This window comes from Centruroides sculpturatus, unplaced genomic scaffold (assembly GCF_000671375.1).
Source record: "Centruroides sculpturatus isolate CEXI.00-Female unplaced genomic scaffold, Cexi_2.0 scaffold38, whole genome shotgun sequence".
NCBI classification, from domain to species: Eukaryota; Metazoa; Arthropoda; class Arachnida; order Scorpiones; family Buthidae; genus Centruroides; species Centruroides sculpturatus.
The window spans coordinates 189,636-203,107 of record NW_019384306.1 but is presented as its reverse complement, the minus strand read 5'-3'; the positions used below and the strand labels follow the sequence as shown (position 1 = coordinate 203,107).

At 31.6% G+C, this 13,472-nt stretch overlaps 3 protein-coding genes across 3 annotated transcripts in view; all 3 read left to right on the top strand.

Moving 5' to 3' along the window:
* Positions 1-594: 594 nt before the first annotated feature.
* On the top strand, positions 595-2,683 carry LOC111619164. Its single transcript, XM_023360854.1, has 2 exons — positions 595-1,021; positions 2,252-2,683. Exons 1-2 carry the CDS (start codon positions 947-949, stop codon positions 2,540-2,542), a joined length of 366 nt encoding a protein of 121 aa, XP_023216622.1. The 5' UTR covers positions 595-946; the 3' UTR covers positions 2,543-2,683.
* A 4,028-nt stretch (positions 2,684-6,711) lies between these two features.
* LOC111619103 (kelch-like protein 17) overlaps positions 6,712-13,472 on the top strand; it is a 44,121-nt gene continuing 37,360 nt past the window's right edge. The window contains exon 1 of the mRNA XM_023360788.1: positions 6,712-7,126. The gene's annotated coding sequence lies outside the window, so the exon portion shown is untranslated. The remainder of the gene's footprint in view (positions 7,127-13,472) is intronic.
* On the top strand, positions 7,396-13,214 carry LOC111619011. The gene is made up of 4 exons (XM_023360644.1): positions 7,396-7,435; positions 10,867-10,975; positions 11,412-11,550; positions 12,783-13,214. Exons 1-4 carry the CDS (start codon positions 7,396-7,398, stop codon positions 13,071-13,073), a joined length of 579 nt encoding a protein of 192 aa, XP_023216412.1. The 3' UTR covers positions 13,074-13,214.

Below are 13,472 nucleotides of genomic sequence, written 5' to 3'. Positions count from 1 at the left end.
ATCCGATGAATTTATCCTTGAGATATTCGTCGACTGGGAGATTTGGAGAACAATATAATGCATGAGTACTTTGTGAATGTTCTGTAATTTTGAGAAATGCATGAACAATATGCGTCACGTGGGGACGAGGCTCAACACATACAAGATTTTGGGTGATTCTTCATTTACCCAAATTCAATTTTTGGTTCTAGAGCAGTAGAAGGACTCCTTAACTGCTGTGCCCAACTGATCAATAACATCCTGAATTAGAATACCTTATTTTCTCTTTCAATTTCAGATCAGAATTCCTTAAATCTATTAATTACATTAATTCAGACCTGAATTACCCTTATAGTCTTGAATCAAAATCCTTGCAGATTTTTCAATATCCTAACTCAAAATTCTTTAACTTCTCATGATAAATCCTATATTTCTATTTCCTTTTCTAGATTGAAATCTCTCATGTTATCCTGATTCAAAGTTTTTACTTCACTATTTAAAAATTTCCTTAATTTTCCTATATTACCTCAATTCAAATATCTATTAACATTACTTAATATCATGAATTAAAATACCTTTATTTTTCTAGAACAAAGATCCTTAATGTCTTAACTTTGATTTAAATTCCTTAACTTTCATGAGATCCTGAGTTTTCCATTGCTCTTCCTTTGTTTTCCAGTTTAAAATGCTTTATTATCCTTACTCTGAAGCTCTAAATTTTGTTTGTTCTTATAAATTGTAATCCTTTTAGTATCCTGATTACAAATTTCATAACTTTCCTTAATATCCTGATTCGGAATTCCTTACTCTTTCCTTATCCATCTTATCCATCCTCATCTCTCCTCCGAGTGAGTCATTTTTATGACTCAAATGCTAGCAAATTTAAATAAGGAAAGAGAGATAAAGGAGGGGAGGAGTTTGTTCACGTGATACAAAAGGTGATAGAAGACAATTTACACAAGTAAAAATGAACGTCAAGTTGCTGAATGTCAGTCCAGTTCGAAGCGATGATTCAACCTACCTCACAAGTAGCTACGGTTCTGTAAGTGTAATTTCTTATTTAATTAAACTTTCTAAAATAATTATTCAATTATAATTAAGTATTTTAATTAATTAACTAATTAATTCCTCGTTTAATTGCTAAAATTTGCTTATTTATTGGCCTTGAAAGCTAGTTTCTTTGTCCTAAAAACAGGTCAGTGTGCAGTTTCTCTCAAATTTTCCTAAAAATACGTAAAAAAATTTGTGGTTTTTCACTTAAAATTTAACATTTTACAATTTTTATGATTAAAATTATCATTTTATTATCATTTAAAGATAATTTTTATATTCTTTTTCTTTATATAAAACTCAGACAACCTGTTGATAAGAGGTTATTCTGGTTTGCACTTTAACCTGTTTTCTGAAGGAAAAAAAGGCTAGGAATTTTCATTCATTTTGATGCATTTATTAGCAGAATTTTGGGATTTTTTGAAGTATTCTTTCTTAATTTATGTAGAAAAGTATGTTTTTTTTTGCCATATTAACATTTTCGACAATAGTTATTATCTTGCCCATTGTAAATAGCTTTATCGTGAAAATAACTGTAAATCTCCCTATTAAATAACTGTATCTTGTTTATATAGGTGTGTTTGTTTAAATATATTCTTCAAAAGATACCGTTATTTACAAAATAAAAAGTCCCTAAAATATATTTTTATTCGTTAAAAATCTCCAAAATTGAGCAGAACCCAATGTTATTCGGCATAGAACTACTATAATTTGTTAATCCTCATCACTTTGTGCCTTCATTGAGGATACGGGCGACGAACCACCCACGAAGAGGGCCCTTTTTTTAAAGCTGTGATAAGCTCGATGAAGGCCCTTTTAGTGCTGGCAACGTAGAGAAAGTTTAAAAAGAAAACATGCTTAAAAAATCGTGGGTTCGATCCCGTATGGGAAATAGAAATCTTCCACAAACACGGGCTTGTGGGTGCCGATGGTTTTAGACTCGAAACACCTTTACAAATAACGATACGTTTGGGGGGAAAAGTACCCGGTAATTAACGGAAAATTACCCCAAAATATATTACTTTTTAAAGAAATTACCCCAAAAGTATCATTTTTCTTTATTTAAATCATGTTTTCGGGAACAAAACTGTATTTTATCCCTAAATAACACGAAATTTTTACTTTATATCATAAGAATCATATTTAAAATGTAAAAAAGTTCGATTTTTCAATGAAATTTTAACAAAAAACAAAGCAAAATTTCAAACTTTTTCTCTTCCAGGTAACCAACTCTTCGTACGAACAAGCGGAAAGCAAGGAATGCTGCAAAGAGAAACCCGAAACTACTACTTTAACGTACCCAAATCACGAAAAACATCCATGTTCGTGCGTAGAGAAAGGCATGCAATGCCACTGTTCAACTGTTCAATCTTCTATTCAAGATAAACCTAAAAAATCGATCAAATTCGAATCTTGGGCCAAGTACAAAAGTATTACTCTAGGGGTTCTCTTGGCACTTTTCTTCGTTTGGATCGTGATCTTTGCCTCTTTGAAATCCAAAATTAAGCTTTAACGTCTGTGCAATATGAAATACCTTCGTGTACTCCTGTACCTCGTGCAATACCCTTTCGTAAGATACCTTATATACCAGAAGAATCGTGTACTTTTGTTAATAATTGTAAGATCCTGACTCGCGATTAAAACCAATTTTCACGCATAAGACTTGTTTTTTTTTTTTAGATGAAAAACGCGGTAAAATTTCTACGAAATTTTCTCAAAGTAATGAAAATTAATTCTATGCGAAATTCGTGTGAAAATTGCATTATTAAACCATGAAATCCCCGTGAAGGACGAAGAGGCAGAACCCGACAAGGAGAATAAACAGATTGAGCCACAAAGAACCCACCTGTGACCTTACGGGGCTGCAATTTGAAAAAATTATAGACCTATACCCGCTGTCGTTTGTCCACCGTCTTTCTTAATCCGGAGAACGGAGTTAGATGAAATCCTAGACCATATATGGAAACCTTAAGGACGGGAGGCCCCAATTAACTAAATACGAACTTCCCATGCAAACCGGAGGTCACGTTATTTCAATTCAAAACTTCTCCCCAGAAAGCGGTTAATAATAGATGACCGACACGACTCTATTGTCAAAGAAAAGTATGATGTACGGGGGGCAAGTCACTACTAATTTCAGGTGGAGAGCATATATTTTAAATATCTAGATTAATATCAGCACAATTGTTTTGCGTGTGAGTTCATACACTCTCAATGAACCGTCTTTCCATATTATACATCTAATTAACAGTCTAAACTATGGGCGCCGCCATATGTAATTTATGTGAGTCGTCCGCCATTACGAGTAATAAACCCTATTTAGGTTATTGAAAGTGCTGTTATTGATGCATGTTTTGGAAACGTCATTTTAAAAAATTCCTGGGAGTTATATTTTAGGTTTGCTAGTAAATTATTTAATAAACAAAGTTTATTATGCTTTGGTACATCCCTTGTACCATTGTAGCATATCACACGACTTCAATTAAGTAACGTTAATTACCAAAGTAATTCTAATATACCGTGAGCAGCACACGTATTCTCAAAATCTTACATACGCTACTGTAACACATAGTGTCATTTATGTGTGTAGATACAATTTGAATTTCGGTGTAACACCGAGAATCGCCATAATTCATACAACATACAAATTCATTTCGTTTAGAAAAGAATGCCATGCGTTTGGACCAGATTTTCCAAAAAGGAGCGAAGAAGACAATTGAAATAGAAGACTAACTGTAACTTGTGTAAGCTTTGTATTTTATGAAAACACTTGAAAAACAAAGTCATGCAACAATAGAACACGAGAAAGAAGAAGAACAGTATTTGGAACCCAAAAATTTTAATCCTTTGCCTGATTTTCTTCAGGTATGACTAGGGCCGGCATATTAATAAAACATAATATTTTTTTGTAGTTATATTTTTTGTGTGTTATATTAATATATATATATTTTGGTATAATTATCTTAATTTTCATAAAGTAATGACGACATTGGAAAATAAAAGCAAAGCGACATCTATACATTTTTTAAAAAAAATATTGATATTAAATTAATTAAAAAACGTCAATTATTTTATTTTATTTCATAATTTATTATTTATTAATTTTGTTTTATGCTTAAATCTTGTTAAAATGTTAGAATTTACCACTTTCATTAAAACCATTCGTGCATTAATTAGGCTAAATTCATATTTTATGAGATTGATGGCAACACTTAAAGCGATGTTATAATTATTAAAATTATAATTATAAAAAATAAAATTATTAATTCATAAAAGTAGCTTAAATATTTCACATAAAAAATTTAATAAATAAGCATATTCATTGTTTCGATCTACATTGTTAAAGAAACAATATTTATCGGAAGACAATGAAAAATATTGTTTCCGTATTGTAAAAGATTTACTTGGCAATTATTTCCGAGTCTAATCGTTTGGACTTTCGCAAGGCTATGGACTTTCTATTAGTACAACGGTTGAGTGCCCAGGAGCACGATTGCACCTGTACGTGGGACCCGGGAACTCAACCGTTGTAGCAATTGAAAGTCTATATCCTTGCGAAATCCCAAACGATAAATAATCGCTAAATAAAGCTCTTACAATACATATCGGAATATTTTTTGGATTGGAATGGGTAGAGGACGAGCAAAGAGAATGACAAAAGTCATTATTGGTCGTTTTACCTATAAGAACTTGGCGCGCGATCCAGTTTTTCTCTCTACTTGCTACGCTGTCTAGCAAGTAGGGTTGGTTTCTGGAAACAAAAAAAAACCACCACAAAGTGGGTGTCACCTTGACGTGGTTTTGTGGCTTAAGTGAGAAAATTTTATGATAATTCTGGAAATAGAATTTTCTACAAACCAAGAACACCCGACAGCATTAATTTTTGAAGTTTTCAGTGCTGTTTCAGAGTTTTACAGTTAAGAAACTAACATTTCCATGTAACAACAGGTAACGGATTTGTTCTGACTTCTTGTGCAAGTAACAAATACGTAAGTATTTTCTAAACGAAATATTTGCATATAGTCGTAGTTTTAAGTAAATACCACTCTGTTCTAATGTATCATATAAACAGAATAAAAAATTCGAAAAATAGAATTGTGCATCATTTAGCACATAGATGACAAGAACAAATTATTTCTGCGTTAGGAGATGAAATCCTTAACAAAATTAAAGACGATATAAAAGCAGCCACATACTATAGTATCCAAATGGATTGTACTCCTGATATTTCCCATAAGGAACATACTTCAATTATTATTAGGTATGTAAATTTTGAAGAGAAAAAATTAATTATAAATGAGTCATTTATAAAGTTTATTGAAGCAATTGAAGCAGCATTTAAACATTACTTTTAAACCATTATGTGACACTCGTTGGGAAGCCAAAATAGATTCGGTTAAAGCAGTGTACCTGTACATGTTACTGTGAAAGACCGAAATTAGAGAATGTCGATATTCTCCGGTAAATGTCGACACATACAAAATACGTCGATGAAAGACCGAATATTTGGTTATATTATTAAACATTCGAACAATCGCCGGTGTATGTCGACAAGCACAGATAAGCTTTGGTGGATGTCGAAACGACACCCGAAAAGCCGATGTCGACAGAAAGGCTTTTCGGGTGTCGGTAATCAGGTTGTAATTTGTAAAGAAAAGTTACTTTTCATAGATGAGATTTCTTCTTAAGAAATATCGCTGAGTAAAGCAGCTATAGCTAAATCGAAAGTAGAGGGTAAGGCTATACAGTAGACTCTCCTATAACACTGTAGATATTTCCGTGTTATATGAATTCCATGTTGTACGAGTCACTTAGATTTTACAAATACGTGAGCCGTTCACAGCCCGACACACGTATTTGTAAAATCTAAGTGACCCCTACAGTGTTATAGGGGTCTGTTTACTGTACACGCTGTCATTGCAAAAAGAAGTGTTCCACGAATAAATGCAGTTGTAAAAGCAAGGGACTCAAAGTGCCATAACAGTTTAAGTTATTGCAATAAATAAGATTGTACAACGTCAATCACATAATTTATGTGTAAGTTTATTATTGTATTATATTCTATAATGATTTAGAACGTACTGTTCGTTTTAAGTTCAACATTTTATTTACATGTGCCGTTACTTAAGCTTTCTCCTATTTTGACATATTAACGAGTTGCATTTTTGTCTTAACGTAATAAAAATATTTTTATTGAGCATTCACCATTAGTGCATGCTGAATGTCGACATTTGCCGGTGTAAGTGAAAAATGATTATATTATCTTCGATCCAGCATGTGTGCAGAACGCTTAATGCATTTGCTATATTAAGCATCGAAAAAGAAATTGCAAAAATTATAATTTTCCTCAAGTAATTCGTGTATTAGCAAGAACAAAATCACGCTTTAAATAAACATGCATTAATATATGTTCGTGTTTGTAATTTTTTTTTATTTTACAAAATATGTAGGGCCCAAATAGTTTCTTGCACCCGGGCCCCTTTATAGAAAAGGCCGGCCCTGGGTATGACCATACTTTTGGATGTCACAAATGCAAAATGAATAGTTCGTCATTTGAAGTAGTGATTTTTAAACATGAATTTGGGGAAAGTTCTTGGGGAACTATTTTGTTTTTGTTTATTTGGCATCTAATTTGCATAGAATGCGCGTTGAACGTCAGCTGTTTGGCTTTGTGCGTGAGTAGTCGAGCAGCGGTCGAATGGGTGAATTTTACACGACACATTATGATTGTTTCGTCGTTTAATTTTACCGGAACGAAAATTGGATGGACCTGGAAATATTGTCGAAATCGACGATTGTTTTGAGCATAATGAAAAAAAAAAAAAAAAAACTAGGAGAAAGGTACGACCTATTTGTTCAGCATACAAGTAAGTTTTATCCGGGAGCGAGACGTGTTTTTGTTTGGAAAGAGCCAGATATTGTACCAGAAAGTAAGTGCCAAATATATCCGAAAATATTAAGAAGAATAATGTAGACACGTGTGTTAAGAATGCGGAAAATGTTTCTACCACGGTAAAGTATCAAGTTACGTTAGAATCATCCGAACCACGTGTTTTACCGAATAAATCGAAGAAGATGAATTAGAAATGCGACAATGGTGAGTGAAAGATTATTTCTTTAAATGCCGGTGTAATAAGTAGCTGCGCCGGTCGCCATCTTGCTTGACGTCGTCGCGTTCTCAAACAAGATGGCGACCGGAAGTGTAGCCATTGGGACTACCTAGGTAAACTTCTATCGAAAGTCCTTCGGGAAGGCGCCTCTTGGCAGATTGTCTATTCCTTGATTGTCTTATTTCACCTAATAAATAATAATAAAAAAACTCTAGACAGAGTTAAATCTAGGGAAAAAACTCTAATTATCAATCTAATGATTAGTCAAATAACAACATTTGATTATGACGAATTAAGTAAGATATCTTCCTAGTTTAAACACTTATTTATTATGTCAGTTACGGAAATTTCCTGTTTTGTGTAATTTCTAAATCAGTTTTTTTTTTGTAATCGGAAATTGTTTCTCTCTCTCTTTACTTTTGAAATATTTTAAAGTTTCATAACCTAATTTAATTCGTTCTAATTAATTTTGAGCATTTATGCAATGATACTGACCGACACTTAAACATTCAAACGTGTATTGAATGTGGATGCGTGGCCAAATTTGGGCATTGCCCACAAAAACAGTGCAAATAACTCTCTTGGTATGAATAGCGGCAACTTGTATTTACGATATTGTACATATGTAGATGAGGAAGAATTCATTTTGTCCCTTTTCTATGATGATAAATGGAAACACGTATTACCATTTTCGGCAAGTTACATTAGTTCAATAGCAAATTCTGTATTATATTATCGTATTATACGGTTTATAAGGCGCACCCCATTTTAGCTCAGAATACTTAAGAAGTATTTAGTGCATTCCATCCTTTGGCGCACTCCTCCATNGGATAAAGTTCAGCAGTGCCATTATAGAATTGAAAACTGTTTTCAGCTACATATTTTTTTATAATAGTTTAAATTTCATTTATATAGAGTGATTCTGAATAAAGTTTTAAGGTTTTCTAAGTGCATTTACTCTATATTTACTGCTAAAGTTATTTTATTCTAAATTAAAACATGTTAAACAAATCATTCTTGCTGTAGAATTGTTTTTTTCTGTCATCTGCTTAAGTTAAAAATAACAATCAAATAGATTCGTTTTTATTTCAAAATCACATAATTTGAAGATAAAACTTCTTTCCATAACACATATATGCGTATCAATGAAAACGTTTTAAAAATCAAATATTATTAATCATATAATATCTTCTAAAGTCTGTTAAGTTACATAATTAATAATTAAATTATTGGTTAATGTATCATTTTGCTTAAACTTTTATTCTGTTAATTGCATGTCGTACAGAATATCTTTCATTTATGAGTAACGATAACCTGTAAGCTGTACGATGCAATAGAGTAAAATTTTATGCAGATTATTTTACATATTCCCTTAACGTCAAAGTAAAACACACTATAACGGATGCTTTAATTTTTATTACAGCTATTTTCAAGCACTTTATCACTTAAAAAAGTCTCAATAAAGATGGAATTCCTTTCAATGTAGTAAATTTTATTTTTTCATGCCCCTTAATTTCATTCTATTTAAAACTTTATCATCACTCACTCGATTTTAGACCGCGACAAAAGTATTGTTATTGTTAACGACAGTAAATCCGACGTTTTAATTTTTATACGGATTATAAACAGTATTTTACCTGAAACAGGTAAATCTAGTACTTACCACTACTATGAATGTGTATATTTGATGGGAAAAAAATATTACATTATTTATTAAAGATTTTTGAAATAAGTTTCATGCTAGATTGAACTGAATTCATTCAAAAATCTAACTTACTGATGAAAATATTTTGTTTGGAATAAGTCTTTTTACAAGGTAAATGCATTTGGAGGAGTTTTTTGAAAACAAAACATTAATAATAATCAAAATTTACTTCGAATCACTCTATATAAATGTTTAAATGTTATAATAAATAAAAAATAGTGTACTTTATAAAGTTTATTTGAGTGATTGTAAGTCGCCTATTCGATAATAACTATACGAGGAATCAAAATTAAGGAGAGAAATGTGAATAAGTTAAATATATTTGATATGTTAAGAGTTGGAATTAATAATATGCCTTATTTTTTTATTTATTTTTCAAAAATTTAATCACGAATGTGTACATTACGAAAACATCATCGTTTCTTGATTATTAAAGGTACATTCCAAGTATTTTGTACTCATTTTTTCTTGTATATTTTAAAAAATATTATTAAGAACAATTAATAATGATGATGTAGTTATGTAATTATATGAATTAGTTGACAATCTAGATGATTAAAAATTGTTTGTGGAGTTTAAAATTGTTTTATTTCCAGATTGGGCTCTCTTTAATGTTCATTGATGATCAGAGACTTTTAAATGGTACTTATGTTGTGCTATTTAGAAGATAAGCAAACTTCCTAATATGTTAAAAGATATAATATTTGAATGTTGTTCATTTTCAATCACAAAGATTGATTCCATTCTCAAGTTTTTTATTTTATTTCTAAACTCTTCTCCTGCATATAATAATAGGGTGTGGGTTCAACCTAGTTCGCAGCATAAGGTGAGATTTAGTTCACTGTTTTGGTTCCGTCGGAAATTTTTGTTAGTTTGATCCAAATACATTCTTGATTTGGAATAATCTTATAACTCTCTCATTTAATAGCTCTCAGATCAACTCGTAAGTAATCTGATAAATGTTGATTCCTCAGAAGAGCCTCTACCGTGGACTCAAGATCTCGGTGATCTTTACCAAGATCACACGCCTGCGAGGACTTTCCTCGATACGTATGCGTGAACGAACTGAGAAGATAATTAAGTTTAATGCAAACATCTAGATACGGTAAATTGAAATTTCTGTTTGATTATTCTGAAAATTTTGTTGTTAACATCCAATCATTTTGCACAAAATAAATTGTGAATCGGCGTACAATTCAAACCACTGTCTAATTGATAAAATCGCCTTATGCTTATGATCTTCCTCGTCAGTTTGATAAGGAGGATTGTAAATGAGTGACTCATTTCTAAATGGATCATCCATTTATATTTGAAATATGACATACGAGAGGTCTGTTTAAGCATTGTTTTATTCATTCTACTTAGAATGAATTCAAAGTTAGGTTTATATTTACAAATACTATATATTTAATTATTAAACTGCACACACAAGAACTTCATGATCACTCTGTAATGCTTCAGCCATTAATTTTAATACATTTTGAATATAATTTGGCAAAATTATATTCAAAATGTATTAAAATTAATGGTATACAGGGTGATTATGAAGTTCCTTCCTGTGTTAGTATGAAGTTATCCACATTCTTCCCTCTATTCTCTATACAGAATTGAGTTTCTTTCTCTTGTAGTCTGTTTGCCTTTCTTCATATTGGTGGCCAGAAGTCACTAAAAGCATGTCTACAATAGGCATCCGATGAATTTATCCTTGAGATATTCGTCGACTGGGAGATTTGGAGAACAATATAATGCATGAGTACTTTGTGAATGTTCTGTAATTTTGAGAAATGCATGAACAATATGCGTCACGTGGGGACGAGGCTCAACACATACAAGATTTTGGGTGATTCTTCATTTACCCAAATTCAATTTTTGGTTCTAGAGCAGTAGAAGGACTCCTTAACTGCTGTGCCCAACTGATCAATAACATCCTGAATTAGAATACCTTATTTTCTCTTTCAATTTCATATCAGAATTCCTTAAATCTATTAATTACATTAATTCAGACCTGAATTACCCTTATAGTCCTAAATCAAAATCCTTGCAGATTTTTCAATATCCTAACTCAAAATTCTTTAACTTCTCATGATAAATCCTATATTTCTATTTCCTTTTCTAGATTGAAATCTCTCATGTTATCCTGATTCAAAGTTTTTACTTCACTATTTAAAAATTTCCTTAATTTTCCTATATTACCTCAATTCAAATATCTATTAGCATTACTTAATATGAATTAAAATACCTTTATTTTTCTAGAACAAAGATCCTTAATGTCTCAAATTTGATTTAAATTCCTTAACTTTCATGAGATCCTGAGTTTTCCATTGCTCTTCCTTTGTTTTCCAGTTTAAAATGCTTTATTATCCTTACTCTGAAGCTCTAAATTTTGTTTGTTCTTATAAATTGTAATCCTTTTAGTATCCTGATTACAAATTTCATAACTTTCCTTAATATCCTGATTCGGAATTCCTTACTCTTTCCTTATCCATCTTATCCATCCTCATCTCTCCTCCGAGTGAGTCATTTTTATGACTCAAATGCTAGCAAATTTAAATAAGGAAAGAGAGATAAAGGAGGGGAGGAGTTTGTTCACGTGATACAAAAGGTGATAGAAGACAATTTACACAAGTAAAAATGAACGTCAAGTTGCTGAATGTCAGTCCAGTTCGAAGCGATGATTCAACCTACCTCACAAGTAGCTACGGTTCTGTAAGTGTAATTTCTTATTTAATTAAACTTTCTAAAATAATTATTCAATTATAATTAAGTATTTTAATTAATTAACTAATTAATTCCTCGTTTAATTGCTAAAATTTGCTTATTTATTGGCCTTGAAAGCTAGTTTCTTTGTCCTAAAAACAGGTCAAAGTGTGCAGTTTCTCTCAAATTTTCCTAAAAATACGTAAAAAAATTTGTTTTTTTTCACTTAAAATTTAACATTTTACAATTTTTATGATTAAAATTATCATTTTATTATCATTTAAAGATAATTTTTATATTCTTTTTCTTTATATAAAACTCAGACAACCTGTTGATAAGAGGTTATTCTGGTTTGCACTTTAACCTGTTTTCTGAAGGAAAAAAAGGCTAGGAATTTTCATTCATTTTGATGCATTTATTAGCAGAATTTTGGGATTTTTTGAAGTATTCTTTCTTAATTTATGTAGAAAAGTATGTTTTTTTTTGCCATATTAACATTTTCGACAATAGTTATTATCTTGCCCATTGTAAATAGCTTTATCGTGAAAATAACTGTAAATCTCCCTATTAAATAACTGTATCTTGTTTATATAGGTGTGTTTGTTTAAATATATTCTTCAAAAGATACCGTTATTTACAAAATAAAAAGTCCCTAAAATATATTTTTATTCGTTAAAAATCTCCAAAATTGAGCAGAACCCAATGTTATTCGGCATAGAACTACTATAATTTGTTAATCCTCATCACTTTGTGCCTTCATTGAGGATACGGGCGACGAACCACCCACGAAGAGGGCCCTTTTTTTAAAGCTGTGATAAGCTCGATGAAGGCCCTTTTAGTGCTGGCAACGTAGAGAAAGTTTAAAAAGAAAACATGCTTAAAAAATCGTGGGTTCGATCCCGTATGGGAAATAGAAATCTTCCACAAACACGGGCTTGTGGGTGCCGATGGTTTTAGACTCGAAACACCTTTACAAATAACGATACGTTTGGGGGGAAAAGTACCCGGTAATTAACGGAAAATTACCCCAAAATATATTACTTTTTAAAGAAATTACCCCAAAAGTATCATTTTTCTTTATTTAAATCATGTTTTCGGGAACAAAACTGTATTTTATCCCTAAATAACACGAAATTTTTACTTTATATCATAAGAATCATATTTAAAATGTAAAAAAGTTCGATTTTTCAATGAAATTTTAACAAAAAACAAAGCAAAATTTCAAACTTTTTCTCTTCCAGGTAACCAACTCTTCGTACGAACAAGCGGAAAGCAAGGAATGCTGCAAAGAGAAACCCGAAACTACTACTTTAACGTACCCAAATCACGAAAAACATCCATGTTCGTGCGTAGAGAAAGGCATGCAATGCCACTGTTCAACTGTTCAATCTTCTATTCAAGATAAACCTAAAAAATCGATCAAATTCGAATCTTGGGCCAAGTACAAAAGTATTACTCTAGGGGTTCTCTTGGCACTTTTCTTCGTTTGGATCGTGATCTTTGCCTCTTTGAAATCCAAAATTAAGCTTTAACGTCTGTGCAATATGAAATACCTTCGTGTACTCCTGTACCTCGTGCAATACCCTTTCGTAAGATACCTTATATACCAGAAGAATCGTGTACTTTTGTTAATAATTGTAAGATCCTGACTCGCGATTAAAACCAATTTTCACGCATAAGACTTGTTTTTTTTTTTTAGATGAAAAACGCGGTAAAATTTCTACGAAATTTTCTCAAAGTAGTGAAAATTAATTCTATGCGAAATTCGTGTGAAAATTGCATTATTAAACCATGAAATCCCCGTGAAGGACGAAGAGGCAGAACCCGACAAGGAGAATAAACAGATCGAGCCACAAAGAACTCACCTGTGACCTTACGGGGCTGCAATTTGAAAAAATTATAGACCTATACCCGCTGTCGTTTGTCCACCG

Bases quoted from the DNA above. Each gene is read 5' to 3' on its own strand.
- LOC111619011 (XM_023360644.1), top strand. From the start codon at position 7,396: ATGATTAGTCAAATAACAACATTTGATTATGACGAATTAA. The intron at 10,976-11,411 runs GTTATCCTGATT...GAAAGAGAGATA, and splicing joins TCTAGATTGAAATCTCTCAT to AAGGAGGGGAGGAGTTTGTT. The intron at 11,551-12,782 runs GTAAGTGTAATT...TTTCTCTTCCAG, and splicing joins TCACAAGTAGCTACGGTTCT to GTAACCAACTCTTCGTACGA.
- LOC111619164 (XM_023360854.1), top strand. From the start codon at position 947: ATGAACGTCAAGTTGCTGAATGTCAGTCCAGTTCGAAGCGATGATTCA. The intron at 1,022-2,251 runs GTAAGTGTAATT...TTTCTCTTCCAG, and splicing joins TCACAAGTAGCTACGGTTCT to GTAACCAACTCTTCGTACGA.